The 20153-nt window shown below is 47.8% G+C and overlaps 1 protein-coding gene across 2 annotated transcripts in view; it reads right to left on the bottom strand.

Annotated features, from left to right (window-relative positions):
- Window positions 1–413: 413 nt before the first annotated feature.
- Window positions 414–20153, bottom strand: part of tsc1b (TSC complex subunit 1b) — a 36524-nt gene continuing 16784 nt past the window's right edge. The window contains exons 10-22 of one of the 2 annotated variants that reach the window (XM_062553667.1): window positions 18994–19159; window positions 18515–18630; window positions 17721–17817; window positions 17110–17205; window positions 15579–16455; window positions 13607–13665; window positions 12376–12542; window positions 11749–11931; window positions 10051–10161; window positions 8364–8486; window positions 6489–6676; window positions 5680–5850; window positions 414–3767 (exon numbers count right to left, since the gene is read on the bottom strand). In XM_062553667.1, coding sequence (XP_062409651.1) covers window positions 2762–3767; window positions 5680–5850; window positions 6489–6676; window positions 8364–8486; window positions 10051–10161; window positions 11749–11931; window positions 12376–12542; window positions 13607–13665; window positions 15579–16455; window positions 17110–17205; window positions 17721–17817; window positions 18515–18630; window positions 18994–19159 — 3360 coding nt within the window. In that variant the 3' untranslated portion in view covers window positions 414–2761. The remainder of the gene's footprint in view (window positions 3768–5679; window positions 5851–6488; window positions 6677–8363; window positions 8487–10050; window positions 10162–11748; window positions 11932–12375; window positions 12543–13606; window positions 13666–15578; window positions 16456–17109; window positions 17206–17720; window positions 17818–18514; window positions 18631–18993; window positions 19160–20153) is intronic. The other variant, XM_062553668.1, reaches the window with a different exon arrangement.

The following is a 20153-nucleotide window of genomic DNA, read 5'->3' as shown; positions in this document are numbered from 1 at the left end:
TCATCATTTTACATCATTGAAAGCAGGAAGTCCTATGCATGGGTTTCATTGAAATCCGCATTTCTCCCATCTCAAGGCAAACTGAGGGAATGATGCACGACCATTCAAAAACATGACTGGTTTTCTAAAGATATAAAGCTTAATGCTAATCGGCGAAGTGTCCCTTTAATGGTTAACTTAGTTTATTGTTCTGCAAAATTCTATGAAGGGCCCTTTTAGTTTCATGCATTCAGGGCCAAAAAGTATTTTTAAAGAACAGGCCTACTTTGCCAGACAGTTACATTTGCTCTGTAAGCGCAAGGAGTATCATTGTGCCAGAGTCCTCACTTTGTTGAATGTCATATAGAAATAAAGATGATGAATTTTGATCCAGACACATACACAAGCATAAGAAAAAAGTCAGAGAGCTGAACTGTAGTGCAAAACATTGAAGACAATTTTTTTATTTCATTTTTTTTTCTTTTCTTTTTTTAATCGTTCACAGTTAACACAAGCAACTGCTTTTTTTTCTTAAGAACTTTGTCCCCCTCCAAACCTTTTTTCCTCTTTATTCGTAACATCCATCTCCAGTAAAGGAGCTCCCATTCAATTTCTCCAGTCAATTTTTCACTGATTGTACCTTGTTATCTTGGTATGTTGTATTTCCTATGGTTGGCGTTTAAAGTGGATTGTTGTACATGCTTTAGATAGCAAGGCAGAAGGACTGAAAGAGGCTTCAGGTGGACAACAGGATTTGGGATATTAAAACAACTGGGCAGACAGACAAAAGACTTTTCACATTCTGTTCACAGCAAAAGGAAAACGGCAGAGAAGTAAGTAAAAGGAGGTAACACCGGACACCCTTTTAGTATGTGTTGACTGAAATAATGTATTAGATATGTTTGGTGTGTGTGAGTGTGTGTATGTGTGTGTGTGTGTGTGTAAGAATGACACCCAAGTTCCACCTCCGCACATCTGATCTGAGCTATGCTCCATACACTCAGCAGCAAAGCGATGGGGAAAAACAGGAGTGCGTGTGAGTGAAATGTGACTAAAAGTGAGCGTCGTCACACTTGTCAGTGTGCGCGCATTCCGCTGCGAGTGTTTACAAGTAGGATAGAGAAAGAAAGGAAGAGAGAAAGAAAGAGTGAATTAGCTCATAGACTTCTGAGAGGGAGAAAGAAAGAGAAAGAGAAAGAAAGAAAGAAAGCAAGAAAGAAAGAAAGAGGAAAAAGAGTGAATTAGCTCATGGCCTTCTGAGAGAGAAAGAAAGAAAGAAAGACAAAGAGAGAGGGAGTGAATTAGCTCATGGCCTTCTGTGCATTCAGAGAGCGATGCAACTCAAAAGTGATATGTGCATAAAAAAAAGGTTCTACATGACTCTTTTCTAACAAGAAAAGAAAACTGAAATGATAGCTCACACTTTGAAGGTATGCGTTCCTTCGCCTTAAGTACCTCTTCAGCAGCATGTCATGGTTTGGCACTTCTCACGCAGAATTGTGAAATACTTAACACACCATGATGCCATCGTTTATAAAAAAAAAAAAAAAAAAGAGTGGGAGAAGGTCTTGGTAGAAGAGATCTACATTAACAGCTGTGCTCAAGATATGTGAAACAGGGGTGGGGAGGGTTTCTCTATGGTGTTTATCCCATAGAAAAACACCTGCGGACATTGGCCATTTCCTCAATTATACTTCGACCACATTCAGCACCTCATTAGTGAACCGATGTTCATGTAGTGCACCTTGAAGATCTCCCTCTCTCTCTCCGCGCAGGATTCAGCATGCACAATGGGTATACGAAGGCAGCAGGAAAGCATGTGACAAGAGAATAAATAATTTAAAACTAGCTTAATAAAAAAAACGCCTCTGCACTTCTACACTCTCAGGCTTTCTAAACTCATACACAATGGAAAGACACACACACATACATACACACACACACACACACACACAGAGACCTTCATATGTTCACTGATATTGGCAAAGACACACACTGATGACAGATATGCATGATATGAATGCCTTTGATTTAGTTCTACTTGACGTTACTTGGATTTTTTAACGGGGGTGTCTGAAAAAAAGAGAGTGAAACACGATGACCAAACAAACACTGGACATTCACCTTCATTAGCAAATCATCGGTGCCCAACAAGGACCTTGATTCCTTCAAAGTGAGATATTGCTCGAAAGAACCTAGCACTTTTGCTGACTGTCGTTAGTGGCTGCAGTCAGGGCACATACTTCGTCTGTCGTCTTGATGTGGACAGGCTGTGGTAAAAAGCTTATTCTCTAAAATGGCTAACGGATGGCAACACTAAGCGCTAAGTGTTCAGTTGAGTGCAGAGAGGCCTGTGAGAACGGACTTGATGATGGGGGGGCAAATGATGGGAACACTGAGAGCCCTCTGCTGGTGAACACTTGCGACTGCACGAGGTGAATCCTCCATCATTTGTTTTCCAGTTTTGGGAGATCAGAATACAAAAAAAACAGAGAGGAAGCCAAAAGAAAAATAGTCCAAAATCCTGTTGTCCACTCGAGGGAATGGAACAAATAACACTGAAAATCCAAAAAAAAAAAAAAGTCCTGCCTTAAACGTTCTTTTACTGTTAGAAGCCAGCAGTTCTCTCCACCACTCATTTAAGCTTCGTCTCTCCTTCCAGTCACTCAGTAACTCAGTACCTCCTCCCTTCATCTCTCTACCTCTCTCTCTCTCTGTCTCTGTCTCTTTTATTTCTCCCTCTCCTTCTCACTCCATCGCTCTGTCTCTCAGTATGTCTTTCTTAACTGCTCTCCTGGTGCGTCTCGTTGTAGTCCATGATCTTCAGCTGCTTTTGCCTGGGCCGTCCAGTGCCGGCCGGCGAGCCCACCCCGGTCCCGACCCCTGACCGCTCCCGACTGTTGGCCCTCTGCAGGGCCTGCTTGGCGGGCGAGGACCGGGGCCCGGGGCTCGGAGTGCTCGCGACGGGGGGCGAGGCAGGAGGAGGGGTGGCGGGCTTGGCACTGCCCTGACCTGGGCACTGCTGCTTCTGCTGTGGGTGCTGCTGCTGCTGCTGCTGCTGCTGCTGCTGCTGTTGTGGTTCTAGTTGTTTCGGTTTCTGTTTCTGCTGCTGCTGCTGCTGCTGCTGCTTGTGGGGGCAGGCAGGTGGTGGAGGCGAGTCAGACCCGGGCGATGGAGGCTCCATGCACAGCTCGTTCTTCAGCGCTTGGGAGAGGCTGGTGAGGCGACGCGGGGAGGCGCGCACCCGGCCTCGGCCCCCACCTCCTCCTCCTCCTTCTCCTCCTCCTCCTCCTAGTCGACCCAGCCCGTCCTCTCCTTCTCCTCCACCACTGCCACCGGCATCCTCTTCCTCTTCCTCTTTCTCCTCCTCCAGGTCCCCCAATTCCTCCTCTTCTCCGCAGCGGCTCTCGCTTTTGTTGCGGAAGAGCTCTCGCGCCCGCATGCCCAGGAAGCTCTTGGCGCTGGGGTAGGAGCCCACGGTGAGGGGCTCATCGTGGGCAAAGGAGCCCCGGGGAGGGAGCCCCAACAGCGGGGGCTCCAGGAGCTGGGGGGGAGGCTGGGGGCCGTCCCGGCTGCCGTTGATGGAGTTGGTGGCCGAGGAGGTGGCGGAGGTGGCGGACGAGGAGGAGGACGAGGAGGAGGGGGATAAGGAGGACGACGGGGAGGGCTTGGCCTTGGGTTGCCCGGGCGATAAAGTGCTGGCGTTGCCGTTGCGCGGGGGAGGGGAGGGCTGGGCGCCCGGGCCCTCTTTGGTGGTAGCCTTGGCCAGGCCGTCAGGGATGGAGACGCTGGAGCGACAAACACACACACAGAAATACATATAAACTGTCCTGTAAACATTCACTGAAAGCTTTAGGACCCGCTTTTAATGCTGAAAACAGCTGGCTGAAATGACAGCACGTGCACTGTTGCTCAAAACGAAGAGATGCTGCAGAGGCTGAGGTGGTGCAGGTGGGGTCAGGGCACTTAATGGGCACAGCCAGGCCAGAGATACTTAGTGAGAGGTTTGGTCAAAGCCAACCAATAGCATTGTCAAGCAATCCCTTTGTGAATGTATCAGAGGAGATTGCAATGTGCATTGAAATTGCTGTGGATAGTGTACACCTGGAGTGCCTTTATCAAGAAAAAGAAAGTGTTTTGTTCACTTGGATTTCATGAGGCTTATTGTGATGAAAAGTCAATAAAAAAGACCTATGAATTATTTCATGAGGCTTCTTGAGTCGAGATCAATATAGCATACAACCATTGTGGAGAATTAATTTAATTGAAAATATAAACATTTTTTTATTTCAATCCTCTGTTGGATTTGTATCTCTAAGGCATTTTAAAGATGTTTAAAAGGGGCTGCTATAAAAGCAAACCAATAGTCAGGGATCCAAACAGGTCAGGGGTAAAAGGGTTGAGAATGGGAGGGGGGCTGCACCCCAGTGGCACTGGCATCCCTATAATGACCAGGCACAGTGCCTATGGGGACCCAGGGTTGAGTCCAGCATGAGGTCTTTTCCTGACCCCACCCATCTCTCTCCCTCACTCATGTCCTGTCCTCTCCACACTACAAATGAGGCAGGTATCATTATATGATGACGGAGGAGGGCAGTTGGTACCATCTTGTACACAACCAATGCCTGCACAATTCATGGCCCCCAGAGTGTAAGACTGCTTTAGCTGTTGGATGCAGCAAATCGAGCTAGGTAAAACCGACTGTTTTCAGGAGGGGTTTTTCGTAGACAGTACACAGTGACCTAAAGAAACGGAGATCTATGTGAAAAATGGCCGGATTTGTCCTCTAATGTAGGACAAATCCGGCAATTTAGGTGATTTCACCGGTGGTTGCCTTTATAATTCCAAGTGAACTATGAGTGTTGAGACCTATTCTCAATTGGGTGGTTGGGTGTCTACTACCACCCCCTTCTTCTCATCTTGGTATGATGGTTGATGTGCATCCTGTTACATTATCATGTATTAGGGTAGGTTGTTGGATATGAGTATTTGCATGTGATAGTGAGATGTTTGGCCACTGAGGGAAGTCCAACAATCCAACAATGCAAGCAACATCTTTTCCTTGTTCCTGCATAACTTTTAAAATAATTACCCTTGGCATACTGCTGACATTTACTTAAAGTCAAACAAATTAGACTACCTCTTCCCCCAGTCAGTCTCCAGTATTTCAAGAGGTTTAACATTTTAAAACAAATATTTAATTCTTCTTTTAAACCCTGTCAGAATATGTGCTAACTTTGAGGATACCAAGATAAATTAATTGCTTTAACCCACAACATTGGTCTGCTCCTACATAAGAAATGGGCAGTGATTGGGTGAGATCGTTGGATACAAGTTCCCGATCAGAGAATAGATCTAATCCCACACCCAAAATCCCTGCCACTGCAGCAAGTTTCATTTATCACCAGAGTTTAAGCCAACCCGCCCAGGCAGAAAATAGGGTCCTTAAGGTTGTACAGATACTTCCAGTGAGAATTGTGTGAGTGCTTAACAAATACATACACATGGGGTGCATTGCACAAAACCATAGTTGCTCACCTATTAGCAACTTAGTTGATTGGCAATGGGAAATTGCATAGCAAACAACAAAGTTGCTAACTTAGTTAGCGACTATGGTTTTGGGAAACGCGCCCATTATCAGTACAATAGGAGCGCTAGAATGTGTGTCTGTGTTTGTATATGTGTGCGTCCATGTGTTACCTGGCCTCTGTGGGGCCGTAGATCTCAGTGTCGCCCCCCGCTGGAGAGTTGGTGGTGTTGACAGGAGCCTCCATCTCCAGCCGGCTGTAGAGCTGCAGCAGCTCGGCCTGGAGGGCCTGGGTCACGTGCCGCTGCGCCTGGTACCGGCTCTCTGAGGCCTGCAGCTCCCCTCTGTACGTACACACACACACACACACACACGTACACACACACGCACGCGCACAAACAATTTAATTAGAGATATGTTAAGGTTGAAAGCGTTCAGAGTCAATATTTACACAGTAACTGAAGGGACACAATGAACCATCGTATGAAATGAAACAAAAATAATTATCCAGAGCTGAGCAAACCATTTAGCAGGATATTAAGAAATCTGTTGCAACAATCATTTCACTCATCAGGACTTGTGAATACAAACTTGGATCTCACTTGGGTTACACAACAAAAACGTTAAGGATTCCCATGTGTGAGACAAAACTACATGTCCAACTCAGTACGAGTGTGTGTGTGTGTGTGTGTGTGTGTGTGTGTGTGTGTGTGTGTGAGAGAGAGAGAGAGAAAGAGAGAGAGAGAGAGTGAGCGTGTGTGTGTGTGTGAGTGTGTGTGTGTTCATTAACTAACTCCACGCCTCAGTGTGTGTGTGTGTGTGTGTGTGTGTGTGTGTGAGAGAGAGAGAGAGAGAGAGAAAGAGAGAGAGAGAGAGAGTGAGTGTGTGTGTGTGTGTGTGTGTGTGTGTGTGTGAGTGTGTGTGTTCATGAACTAACTCCACGCCTCAGTGCGTGTGTGTGTGTGTGTGCCCAAGGGCGTACTTGGCCTGCAGCTTGACGTCCTCCAGGAACTTCTTCTGCTCGGCGATAAGGTGCTCCTTCTTGGAGAGCTGCGTCTCCAGCTCGGCCGCGCGCTGCTGGGCCGCCTCCAGCTTCTGGGCCTGGGAGAGCAGGTTCTGCCGCAGACGCTCCGCCTCCTTACTGCTGGACAACTGCAGCATCTGCTTCTCCTGGGGATGGGGAGGGTGGAGATGGGGGTGGGGAGGATGGGGATGGGGGGTGTGGAGGAGGCCGGTGGGGACGACAGAGAGGTTGAGGAGGAATGAGGGGAGGGGAAAAGAGGTCAGTCCAAACATTTGGGAATCAAAAAGGTGCAAATGTGGACAGTTTCTTTTGTTTTTGATTTTTTTTTTTTTTTTTTAATCCTTTTGAACTGCACATATCATGCTAGTGTTTCTCAAACCAAAACTTCTTTGAAGTCTTCAAAGAATCTTGAAACCTTTGACAAAAACAGCGCCATGCTATGCCGGTCTTTTAGAGTGATCAGCAATACTGCTAACAAAGAGATGAGGGGTTCTTCCAAAAACCTTTAACTTCTACACCACATGTGAACAGAGACGTCATTAGGCGCGTTCAAGTTGGCTGCGCAGCACAAAAACTGCGCAGCACAAGATGCACGTGGTTAAAAATCTGTCCACGATGGTCTAGATGGGCGTGTTTTCGACTCGGCAGTCGGTATCACATGGCCTCAACTTATCGCGGGAGCAAGGCGTGGCCAGGCGGCTGCTCCGCAAAAGAGCAGCCGGTCTGGAGGTACTGCGGAGAGCAGCGGAGCCTAGACCCTGCCTTCATGACGTCAGGTCTTTGCCCTAATTGGCTTTTACATCCCTGACGTGTGTGCAGGTGTTTAGATGCCTCCCCATATCCACAAGAGTCCGTGCGGGTCCGTGCCTCGTGATTCGTCACATGGTCAAGTCTAGCCAAGTCTACACTACGGGAAGTAGAGAGTGTACAACTTCATAGCAGCGTTTGCATCCCCGCCCCTGCTGCCACCGGCAGCTCTCGTTGCTGCAAAAGGTCATTTTGAGTTGAACTTGAACACGGCTAATATTGCACACAGGAAAGTATGACAGCAATACAAAATGGCCTGCATTCCTTTCCTGTGAGTGGAGTCTAAGAACCGATTCCAAGTTCATGACACAATTAACACTATTTTGTGGCACCTGAGCTTCAGACCTAGTCGGTCTCCTCCCTGTAGCCGGTCTGTGGGCCTACCTCACTGGTCACTGGTGTCTGGTGTCTGTGGTCTTACGTAAGTGGTGAGTGTCTGTGAGCTTACCTCTCTGTTGTCCTACGAGTGTCTGTGGTCTTACCACTCTAGTGTCTGAGTGTCTTGGGGCTTATCTTTGTGATGTCTGTGGGTTTAGCTTAGTGGTGTCTGTGGTCTTACCTCACTAGAGTGTGTTATTCTATCTTTGTGATGTCTGTGAGTGTCTGTGGGCTTACCTTAGTGATGTCTTTGGTCTTACCTCACTAGTGTCTGTGATTCTATCTTAGTGATGTCTGTGAGTGTCTGTGGGCTTACATTAGTGATGTCTTTGGTCTTACCTCACTAGTGTCTGTGATTCTATCTTAGTGGTGTCTGTGAGTGTCTGTGGGCTTACCTTAGCTGTGTCTGAGGGCTTATCTTAGTGATGTCTGTGATTCTATCTTAGTAGTGTCTGTGGGCTTACCTTAGTGATGTCTGTGATTCTATCTTAGTAGTGTCTATGGGCTTAACTCAGTGATGTCTGTGATTCTATCTTAGTAGTGTCTGTGGGCTTATCTTAGTGGTGTCTGGGGGTTTACCTTAGTGGTGTCTGTGGGTTTACCTTAGTGGTGTCTGTGATTCTGTCTGAGTAGTGTCTGTGAGCTTACCTTAGTGGTGTCGGGGCCCGAGTGCTGGAGCTCCTGCACACACAGCTTGTGGGCCTCTCCCAGCAGCAGGAGCTGCTTGCTGAGGAAACTCATCTGCTGCTGGGTGCTCTCGCTCGTCAACAGCTGAGAGGGAGACAGGAACAGGAGGGAACACATTAGGCACTAGGCACTAGGCAGGGTTTATACAGGAGTGCAGAGGAAAGAGGAGTGACCCACGTAGACCCAGAGGAGGGGTTTTTTCCCCCCAAGTCAGGAGAAAATGAAATCATATGAATCAATTTAGATTAGAAATTAGAAATGTTACTACATGGTTAAATCAGTGAGCAGTGAGAGAGGGTTTACTGAACATTTCTGAATGTAGCATCTGGAAAAATGATCACCTGACCCCAATTCAGAGGCAGAGTCTGCAAATGATTTTAGTGGTCAGGTGCTTCTCCCAGTGGAATGAAGACATCTATCCCAGAGCTGGACACTAAGGCTGCAGTCCTCAGTCATCATTTGACCCCCTCACAATCCGTCACCAAGGGCCCAAAACTGGCCCCTACCCCACTCCTGACATCTCTGGTGGCATTTAGCTGTCTCTCACACACACACACACACACACACACACACACACACACACACACACACACACACACACACACACACACACACACACACACACACACACACACACACACACACACACACACACACACACACACACACACACACACGCTATACTGGGAACTACACATTTTGACCACCTGCTGACAGGCCCCTGGTCATGTGGCCTAAGAATGTGTCAAATATAGAGTGGGCTTTACAGCAGACTAACAACTTCTAGGTCAATCTCTGGGCCATCTTGTCTCCAAGCTCAAAATACAAGAAAAGCAGCCATCTGTGTGGGCTGGACAAGGGAGAAGACCAAAAGAGAGAAGCTGGCCCACCTCAACGCAACAAGACACCGCCTTCAACAAAACACCTGCACTGCCCGTGGGATCAGGCTAAACACCGGGTTACACTTTACTTCAAGGTATCCACATAAGAGTGGCATGACACGGTCACAAACATGTCAAACATTACAAACAAGTCATAAACATTCATGACATAACGCTTCAGTCATTAAGTGTCATTTGTGTTTTTTTGTCATGATAAGTTAGGGCTAGTGTTAGGGTTAAGGTTAGGACCAAGTCACTCTTCAGTAGATATCTTCAAGTAAAGTGTTACCAAACACTGCAACGGCACTTACAATCGCTTGCTTCACAGCCCTTATTACTGCATCCTGCCTGCCTTGTAATGATACCTTTGTTCTGTTGAATTTCAAGTGTCCTTCATGCTGCCTTTAACTTCCTGAATTCTATCGAATTATGAAGTCAGCTATCAGTATCTTGGCAATGGTGTGCCAACAGCAAATAAACGGAAGATGGTGTGCAGTGTCGCTATCACGCTAGGCCACCCTAGCAAGTTCATAGCTGGTGCCTTGATACCTTTGGCTAGTACCTTGCAACCTTGTTCAAGTTAAAGTCAGCAAGTCATCGTATCTAATCATTAGGCGATTTCATTAAGACAGAGGCTGGCAGTCAACGTTCACATGTATGTTAATCTTCCCAAGCCACATAAAATCAGCGGAAGCGTATGGGATGGAGGTATCTTCATATGCTAACCAAATCAGGTGTGTTTGCCAAAGGTTTGCCCCGCTCCTTACCTTGGCAGTCAGCTGGTTGAGCAGGTGCCCAGTGTGGCACACCTTGTTGTTGGCTCTCTGAAGCTCCGCCTCCATCTCGCCCATCTGCTTCTGGCACTCCTGCAGTTTGCTCTGGGGAAGGAAAGGAAAGGTACACACACACACACACACACACACACACACACACACACACACACACACACACACGCACACACGCGCACACAATTCAATCTCATCAATAAAAGACAATGCATTACAAATCAAGTGTTAAATAGCATTTTACTTACATTCTAAATACCTCTATTTATCAATTGCAGGAACGTCTGTCTGTGTGTCAGTGTGTGTGTGTGTGTGTGTGTGTGTGTGTGTGTGTGTGTGTGACGATCGTGTGATTGCTTTCCGACTTAGCAGGTATCTTGCTACGGGCACCAGTAAGTGCAATGTCAAGTTTGCCCTTGTTTGAAATGCAAAAGACCATATTGGCATAAGAAGCACACATTAGCTTTTGTCCCTCTAGCCGCTGGCCACTCGTCCTCTCCCACAGCACAGCACAGCACAGCACAGGACAGGACCAGAGACAGAGAGGACAGAAGTGGAGCTTTGGTGGCACTGAATCATGCATGGCACGGCACGGTCAGGATGCGAGAGGCCTGGATGACTATCATGAATGCCTCTGTATGAGGTTTCCGTGCATAAAATGATTCTGCGGACTTTGTAAACAACACACCAACAAATACAGGAGTGCAGTAACTGTTCGAAATTACGTAAAAATGACAAACAATAAATTGACACTTCCAATAGCCCTGGCTACTTTGGACTGGAGACTATGAATAAACAAACAATCATTCTGACTGCAAAGCCCCAAATTGAAACGAGCGATAGGCTAATGGTCCAGAATTGAACAGTGTTTCAGAATGCCACACGACTAGACAACAAGTGGCAGACATTTAGAGCGACATTTATACCACCCAAGGTTGTTTTTTGAGGCACATTGATGCCAACTTCATACAATGATGCATCATTCCACAAAATGGCCTGTCCTGTCGATCAGGAAGCTATTCAATAAGCTTAGCAATAAACATACTGTATAACCTTAACTCAAAACAGCTGTTAGGCTTATGCCATTTTTTATCTGTAAAAATGTTGCATGAAGCCATGTCAAAATTCTGCTCAATGCACATTAATTACAGGCTAACATAATATGATATTCAGTATTCATTATTGAATGCTTAGCTGGAATGACGTTTTTCCCTATCATCTTATTTTTGAAGCAGGCCTACCTGCGGGCATGTAATTGGGTAATGTGGGTTCTCTCCAGAAATGGTATGTTTGAACGGGCACTGCACTTGTGATACTAAATACAACTTTATGTCATACAGTTGGCAAACCTGTATGTGCATGTAAGCTCCTGATTGTGTGTGTGTGTGTGTGTGTGGGTGGGAGTGAGGGAGTGAGTCTGGGAGAGTCCCAAAAGGTGTGTGTATCGGTGTGTACTTGTGTGTAATAACAGAAACAGACACACTACGTGTGTGTGTGTTAGGAGTAGAAGAACGGCATTGAGACAACAGAAAGAAAATGTGAGGCATTTTTACATGCACAACTGTGTGTGTGTGTATGTGTGTTTATTTGCAGGACATTGCACACTTGCAGCCCTGCGCTGGGACCTGGCTGGCTGCTTTCAGCCTGTGTGTGTGTGTGTGTGTGTGTGTGTGTGTGTACCTGCAGCTCCTGGTTCTTGGTGTAGTGGTCGTCGCGGCTCTGCTGCAGCTGGCGGACCTGGCTGTGGAGTCTGGTGACGAGGGTCTCGCGGTCGTCCCACAGCTGCCTGTAGCGCTGCTGCTCCACCGTCAGGCTCTCACGCAGGGACAGCATCTCCACACCCTGCAGGTTCATCTGCTCCTTCTGCAACACACACACACACACACACACACACACACACACACACACGCACGCACACGCACACGCGCACGCACACACACAAAGCATTACACGAATGCACATTTGCACTGTAACTAACATTGTTATAGTAAACAAACCTACTTCAAACAGCAAAGCTCCAGGCTACAACTGTACTCTTGCCATGACATTTTATCAGTTAAGAGGAGTATGTGTGTGTGTGTGTGTGTGTGTGTGTGTGTGTGTGTGTGTGTGTGTTTCCACTCAGCCACACCCAAGGCTATTCCTACATCACTGATGAACTCATATCACATTAGGCCTGTAAACTCTGTGAACAGGCTTACTGATAGCAACTCGTCAGCGCTTGACCCCATCAGTGCATGACAGGTCTTTCCAAACACACACACACACAAAACAAAAAACAAACAAACAAACAAACAGTGCCGTTACCATGGCGTTGTTCTGCTCCTCGAGCGCGGTGGCGTTGATGATGCGTCGCAGCAGCCGGCGGTTGCGGACGGCGTGCTGCTCGCGCTTGTAGCGCTCGTACAGCAGCTGGTTGTGCAGCAGGAGCAGCTGGCTGCGCAGCGTGTGCAGTTCGTCCAGAGGCGCCGAGCCTGAACGCGCCCCAATCCCCGCCACGCAGCGCCACAAAACCGCGCCGCAGCGAACACGGCCCAAGTGGCCAGAAGGCAGCGCCAGGCAACAACGGGAGGGAGAGGTCATCGTCCACGGGACAAAAAAGCAACGAAAGAGGAAACGAAAGAAAGAGAGGGAGGGAAAGAAAACAAGCAAACAAACAAACAAACAAACAAAGGAAACAAACAAAATGAGGAAAAAAGAAAGACAAAAAAACAACAGAGAGGGCAGTCAGTACAGCAGAAAAGGATGTCAATAAAACCAGGAGAAACAGGCACCACCGAGGCAGACCTGGCCCGTAGAGGCTTACATAAGCCAGTGGCCAGACCAGACCAGAGCCGTCTCCCTGGGCAGCCTGTTTCTCACAATCAGAGATACATGACTTCTATAAGTTATGCAACACCGTGGAAGTTGATTAAGCTGAAAACAGCACTAGTGGGTGGCAGGATACGAGTAAAGGGTGACTATAATGGGGGGTGAGGATGAGGAAGTCGGTGGCGATGAAGAGGATGACGATAACAGGCGACTGTGCATGGACAGATTGGAGTAGTGTTTGGGAGACATGAATGACTTTAATCTGAGCAAGCCTGCGCGTATATGATTGAGAACAGAACAGGCCTTTATGAGCTCTGTGCGTGTGTGTGTGTGTGTGTGTGTGTGTGTGTGTGTGTGTGTGTGTGTGTGTGTGTGTGTACGTCTACATGTGCGTAAGCTGTGTAAATGGGGGCACTTATCCACTCATCTTCATTTGGCTCATTTGAAACACAAGGAACAGAGGGGCCGAGAGCTATAGGAAATTGGAGGGACTCCATAAACATACACACTGGCAAGGGGCTTCTTCATAGGATGTACTGACATTATAATGGAATGTACCGGACTCTCTTGATTGCAGTTCATGAAATCACAATAATCCCTATTCCAGACATTGCAGTAAATACCAGCCATTTTATACTAAACTAGTTTGTTCCGGCTATCTGATTTGTGTCCAGTTTGGTAATGGATTTGAGAAATGGAAATATGGGAAACAAAGGACAACACTCACAATGATGCTGTTTACCTCCAAAGTGTGTCCAGTCAGCTGATTTGCTTGGCAAAGGTAATCTGGAAGAGATTTGCAAACATGGTCAGCGAGCGGGACCCAGGAGGAGGTGGAGAAGGAAAGGGCGAAAAGGGAAGGAGAAAAAATGCGAAAGGAGAAAAAAAAAGCAACAGAAGCAAAAGAAGGAAGAGATTCAGCGGTGCACCAGGCATTTGAAGTAAACAGGATGCCAACGATGGGTCAGCACCCGGGCGTCTTAAACAAAGCACAGTGGTTGAAAACACGAACACACACACACACACACACACACACACACACACACACACACACACAAACGACACAAGGTTCGGTATGCCTTGTGTCCAACTCAATTAGAGCCCATCCTTCAAACAACATGCTCTGCAAACCCAGCTCTTTGGCAGGAGGTGGTCAAAAAACAGACTGGGAGGAGAGAGAGAGAGAGAGAGAGAGAGAGAGAGAGAGAGAGAGAATGAGAGAGAGAGAAGAGAGGAAGAAAAGAGAGAGGGAGAAAGAGAAAGACAGAGGGAGATGGAGTGATTGAGAGAAAGACACACAAAAGAAAGAGACTGAGAGAAAGTGAGTGAGTTAATAGTGAGAGAAAGTGACAAAAAAGGAAGGGAAAAAAGAGAAGGAAAGAGTGAAAGAGAGAGAAAGAGAGGAAAAAAAGAGAAAGAGAGAGTGACAGAGAGAGAGAGGGAAAGAGAGCGAGAGAGAGAGAGAGAGAGAGAGAGGGAGAAGGGTCTGACTGTTGCGTGTTGTTGCCGTTGGTTGTGAGCGCATCTTGTGCTGTGTGGGTCAGCTGCAGTGCACTGCGGACGCGAGGACAGACAATGGCTGCCGTTGTGTCAGACAGAGAGGCCATCCAACAGGTCAGCACGTCTGGAGCGCAGCCCAAGTCTGCTTGGCTTGGCATGTGCGCACACACACCAACACACGTCTATCCACTATGCTCACATTCTTGCCTTCGAAAACCAACCTAGTGTTTTCTCTCTCTCTCTCTCTCTCTCTCTCTCTCTCTCTCTCTCTATGTCTCTCTATCTCTCTCTATCTCTCTCTATCTCTCTCTATCTCTCTATCTCTCTCTCACACATACACATACACATACACACACACACACGCACACAATGCCCTTTCAAATATCACAGGGAGAAGTAGGGCATGCATCTGGCAAACGTTGTTTTGGTGAGCTGATGCTGAAGAGATTGTGTGAGTGTTTGTGAAAGCATGCAGATTTAAAATGCATGTGGTAGTGTGTGGTAGTGTGTGGTAGTGTGTCGTGTGTGTCGTGTGTGTGTGTGTGTGTGTGTGTGTGTGTGTGTGTGTGTGTGTGTGTGTGTGTGTGTGTGTGCATTTGTGTTGCTAGGGCCAGTGTGAGCTTCATGTGACATTTTAATCTCACTAGAGCTTGCGGTATGCTCCTTCACAGATCCAGTGTCACCGCCCTGTTTCAGGAAAGGCCCATCAATCTTCGGGTCGGTCCGTTAATGCATTTGCGAGATTTTACACTAGCTCTAATAGCAGCCATTTCACACTGTCACATCAAAGATGTCAGAGGGTGTATAATGATACGCTCTTGAACTCCACCATGACTGGACACCACTCTGTCCAGCTCTATGAGCCTCAACCAGGAAGCACAGGGGGACAGGCCAGCTGGCAGGAGGGGAAAAGAGCAAAGAAGCAGAGAAGCACTAGAGACAAGATATTTCAGATCACTTTCACATACTCTGACGTTGGGCCCTTCTCATTCGTCTTTTTATTTTTCCTCCCTTCCTTGCTTCCTCGGTCCTCCGGCTTGTTCCTACTGATCTATAAAGAACACTGGATAGACTATACCATTGTTGCCCCCCGATCATTCTTTATCTAGATCAGTGGGAACGAGGACCGAGGAAGGAAGGGAGGATAGATAAGAAAGACGATTGAGAAGGGCCCACTGTGTGGCTTGCGTGCGGCTCACCTCTTTAGCACCTTGTCGTGGACGTCGTTTCCCTGCTGCACGAGGCGATCCAGCACCTCCAGGGGGGAGGCCGTGGCTGTGGTCAGCTCCCCCTCGCCCTCGCCCTCGCCCAGCCCCAGCTCTCCGTCCGCCTCCCCGTCGGTCAGCACCAGCTTCCCCAGCTCGGACTCCTCTTCCTCCCCCAGCCCAAACCCGAATCCTAGAATGCTGCCGCTGCTTCCTCCTCCTCCTCCTCCTCCTCCTCCTCCTCCTCCTTTCTGCCCTCTCCTCTCCACGGAGGCCCTCCGAGTGGCCTCCAGCGTCTTCCTCGCGACGAAGAGTGAGGCGGCGCGCGGGAGCGCCAGGTCGAAGAGGGCCTCGTAGGGCAGCGCGGCCGACGGCCGGCAGGGGCTGGGCGAGAGCAGGCCGAGCTTGAGGGCGTCCTCCTCGGTGGTGGTGGAGGTGCAGGGGCTGCGCTGGGCCACGTGGTCGACTCCTCCAACTCCTCCTCCGCCTCCGCCGCCAACACCACCACCAGGCTCCAGGGCCTCGATGGGAGTGAAGACGGGCTGGAAGGCCCAGGGCAGGGACCCGTCCTGGGAGGGGGGGCCGCGGCTGCCTCCGCCACGGCTGGTTCTGCCACTGCCGCCGCCACCGGACTTGTCCTGGGAAGGCGTGGGGGTGGAGGTGGCGTTGTGAAGGTGCAGCGGGTGGAGAGGGTGGAGGGGACCGTCGCGGGAGGAGGAGGAGGAGGAGGAAGTCAGGCCGGCACCGGGCTTCTCGTCCACGGCGTTGGTCAGCGTCTCCGTGGTGCGGAGGAAGGGCGAGTCGAAGCCACGGAGGGCCGAGGACTCACGCTTGTCCTCCGTCAGCTTCAGCAGCTCCTCAGTGATGGCAGCTGGAGACAGAGAGGAAGAGGGAATGCCGTCAGAAAGACAGGAAGATGGAGAGACAACAACAAACAAAGCAGAAAGGAGATGGATAGAAGTATAAGGAATAAGAAAAGGCCTTAAACCAGAAGGCAGACATAGGAAACTAGAAAGTACCAAGGAATTACCAGTGCATGAAAATGGCAAAAATGAAATGTAAAATATAATTTAGAGTTATAACAGATAATGCAAAAAAAGAGTCGGGCCGTATCAACATCTAGAACGTGCATTAACTTGGTATAACCGAACGGCGTGTCTTCCATTATCCCTTACTTAAACCAGGAGGCAAACAAAGGAAATAAAAAGAGGACATTTAAATAAGCAAGCAAAAGTGTCACTGAGTGATCAAACGGAAGGGATCCGATTTCAGGTGAAAAAGAGACTGGAGAATACAATACTGTATATAGACTACTTTACACGGACAGATTTTGACAAGATTTGGGAAAGATCCTTGAAAGATTACAGTCTTTTAACTAATGCCGCTCATTCAAGCTTTACTCAATCGTTCAAGAATCCTTCCCGAATCTTGTCAAAGGTCTGTCAGTGTGAGGTATCAAGTGAGTGTATCAAGATGAGCCACGCCCAGGTGAGAGACGAGCAGAGCGTGCCGTTCTGGGCCTCACCTTCCTCTCGCTCCTTCTCCGTGCGTAGCTGCTCCTGTTCTTTCATGTAGACAGACAGCTCCGTCAGGGTCATGGACGAGCCCTTACCTGCTCCATCTGTAACAAGGGCAGGCGAGAGAACCATTTAGCTCCAATTAGGTTAATGTTCTATCAACACTGACAACATTTTATTTGTTATATTACACAGACATCACTGTGCTTCAGAGGGGAGTCTACATCAAACTTTCCAGAATAAAGAAGTGTTAGGTTTTTTTATCCCTCCAGCAATACAACTAACTGTCATGGCCAGGAGCTAGGTTGGGGTCATGGAGAAGCCCTGCCTTACACCTCAGCATACTTCACTTGAAAGAATGAGTATTTTGAGGTTCAATCTAAACAAATGAAATGTCTTCCGTTTAACTGCTTAACCGTTTAATTAACCGTCTTTGGTAAGGTGGTTTCCCATTAGGTGTGATGGTCTGACCTGCTAGGTAACTGTGATACAGAAAGTAAACTTTAGAACCACTGGAGTCTGATGGACATATATTCCAAGGCAACTGAGAAATGTAGTGGCTCTCTGGCAGACGAATCGATTTGTAATGAATTGATAATAAGACACAAGCCTTGCTCACCTCTGTGGTTGTTCACTTCTGCGCTTCCTTTGTCCAGCTCTCTGATGGGATCCTGTCTGACCAAGTGGTGCTTGTGTGACTCTCCAGGTTTGCCATCCTTAAATGGGAGGAAAAATGACAATGGCAATGAAAAAACAAACAAAACAAAAAAATTACTAAACCTCAAGACTAAAGTTGGAAATAATAAGATAGAAATACATCAGACCTCCTACAGTACACATATTTCGGGGGCATAAATTAAAGACCACAACCTGTTTTTAGAAACCCCTCGGCAGGCACTGCTAATATGGTAAAACATATTTGTTAAGCGCTGAACCATTACCTCCATTTCATGGTGAGCCATTAAATGGAACAGTAGGCATGTAATCTTTTCATTTGCCAGGGATTATTCTACTGCCCTGAACAAAGATGAATGAGTCAGGAGAGCTATGTGAGTGAAAACACACACGAATGTGTCGCCACCTCAAGCAACATTATGCAGCACTTTTAAGGCACTTTTCATACGCCATTAGATTTGATAGACGGTGCAACACTGTGGTCAAGGCAACGGAGGTGCTGTTTTTGTTCAGAACGTTTTTGCATTAGCCTGCTAATTCTTAACCCAGACAGGTGCATTTGTGCTAACATAAGGTTACACAGCTACTCAGAAATCTGTAATTAGATTAAAAAATAAGTCTACTACATATTATGCTTTCACTTTATCCTTCGCTCCTGGGACACTGGGTTAGCCTGGTTTTGAGCGCCTAGGCCACACCAAAGACCCTTTAGAGCAGATGAAGCGTCTGTGGCCGTACCTTGCATGGGGGGCTGGCCGTCTGGGCCAGGGCGAGGGGTGGGAAGTCGTCGGAGAGGGACGGGGGAGGGGAGGAAGCTGCTGGGGTGCTGGAGGACGGGGTGCCCTTCCCTCCAGCTAACAGGAAATATAAACAAAACACAGGATAGGATTTTACATAAATAATATATATATTTATTTTTTTTGTTTAAATCTATAGTATAGTACATATATGCTATGTATGACATAAATACTGCCGAAAAATCAAGAGACAATTTAACTTCAAGATTCTTAAGGATTAATAACAGTATGATTTGTGCCAGTAAGACAAACAAACAGATTCCCAAGCTCTGGTGACACAATATTCCTTTTGTAAACAAACACGGTAATAATAGCAATCACTGACCCCTGGCACCACTGTTGACAGAAATATCTAAGGGCTAAAAATACCAGCCGCCACCCCCTCACCAAAAAAACACCCCACCCTGGTGCCACACTCACCCGAGGTGTTCTGGACGCGGCTTGGCAGGTGAGAGGCACTGTGGGATAGCTCTGGGTTGGGCGACATGCCGCGCGAGGAAGGAGGCGTGGCCATCCCACACAGGGAGGAGGGGCTCCAGAGGGGGTCCTTCATGCCGTACGTGGAGTTATATTCACAGCTGGAGTTCTGCACGCGCACAGGACACGCGTTGTCAAGATCACACATTTACATATTTACATACTGTATCTTCAGTTTACAGAGGCCTTCATGCAAATGTTCGTGCCATATACATCTCATCAGTATGTATGCTTGTGGCCAGGGTGCAGTAGAAACACTGCTCTTTCAGTTGAGTTACAGATCATACAGTGAGATAACATTACCTATGCATTCATATATGTAAAAGCTACGCATGGTTTGACTACGGAGTGGACTGCACACATCAACACTCTTTGAACAGGACTGAATGAACTCGATGATTCAACTGAAAGGAAACAGCCCGAGAAGCCCCTAGAAACAGCACATCTGGGGAGAAGTGAACTCGGGAGAACTGCAATATCAGATCTATGCGATCTGCCTGCCTGCCTGCCTGCCTACCGGCCTTGAGTACAGAGACGGCTGCACCCTAAAAGGAACATTGTGCGCACAAAGAACGGCGTAAAAATAAGAGAGTGTTGCACAACAACCGACATTACCTGATCCGGTACAAGCACCGCAGCCCCGTAAACACTAACCTTTCTACATGAATGTTCAATCGGGGCCTGTTGCCAAAGCAACCAGCGCTGCGTCAGCTCCGGGGATGGCATGTTTTTCTGTTTTTTAAAAAGAGCTGCACACCCACCCCAATGACTCAACGTTCTCTCCCTGACACACACGCACACACACACACACACACGCACACACACAAACTGAAAACAAGGACACGATTCATAAGCTGGGGGGGTGGGGGAGGGAGATCTGTGTGCGTGTTTGTGCGAGTGTGTGTGTGTGTGTGTGTGTGTGTGTGTGTGTGTGTGTGTGTGTCTGTGTGTGTGTGTTGGGGGGGGGGGGTGCATTGGGTGCACTGGATTGGTCAGGGACGGGTGATTTAGAAACAGCAGCTGACACAGCTGATTTATCAGGAGTAAACACCCTCGCGAAACAAACAAACAAACACATACACACTTCACGCAAGAGGTACACT

The sequence above is a fragment of the Sardina pilchardus genome, chromosome 14, assembly GCF_963854185.1.
Source record: "Sardina pilchardus chromosome 14, fSarPil1.1, whole genome shotgun sequence".
Lineage (NCBI taxonomy): Eukaryota > Metazoa > Chordata > Actinopteri > Clupeiformes > Clupeidae > Sardina > Sardina pilchardus.
Note: the sequence above shows the minus strand (reverse complement) of the source record. Positions and strands in the feature narration are given on the sequence as shown.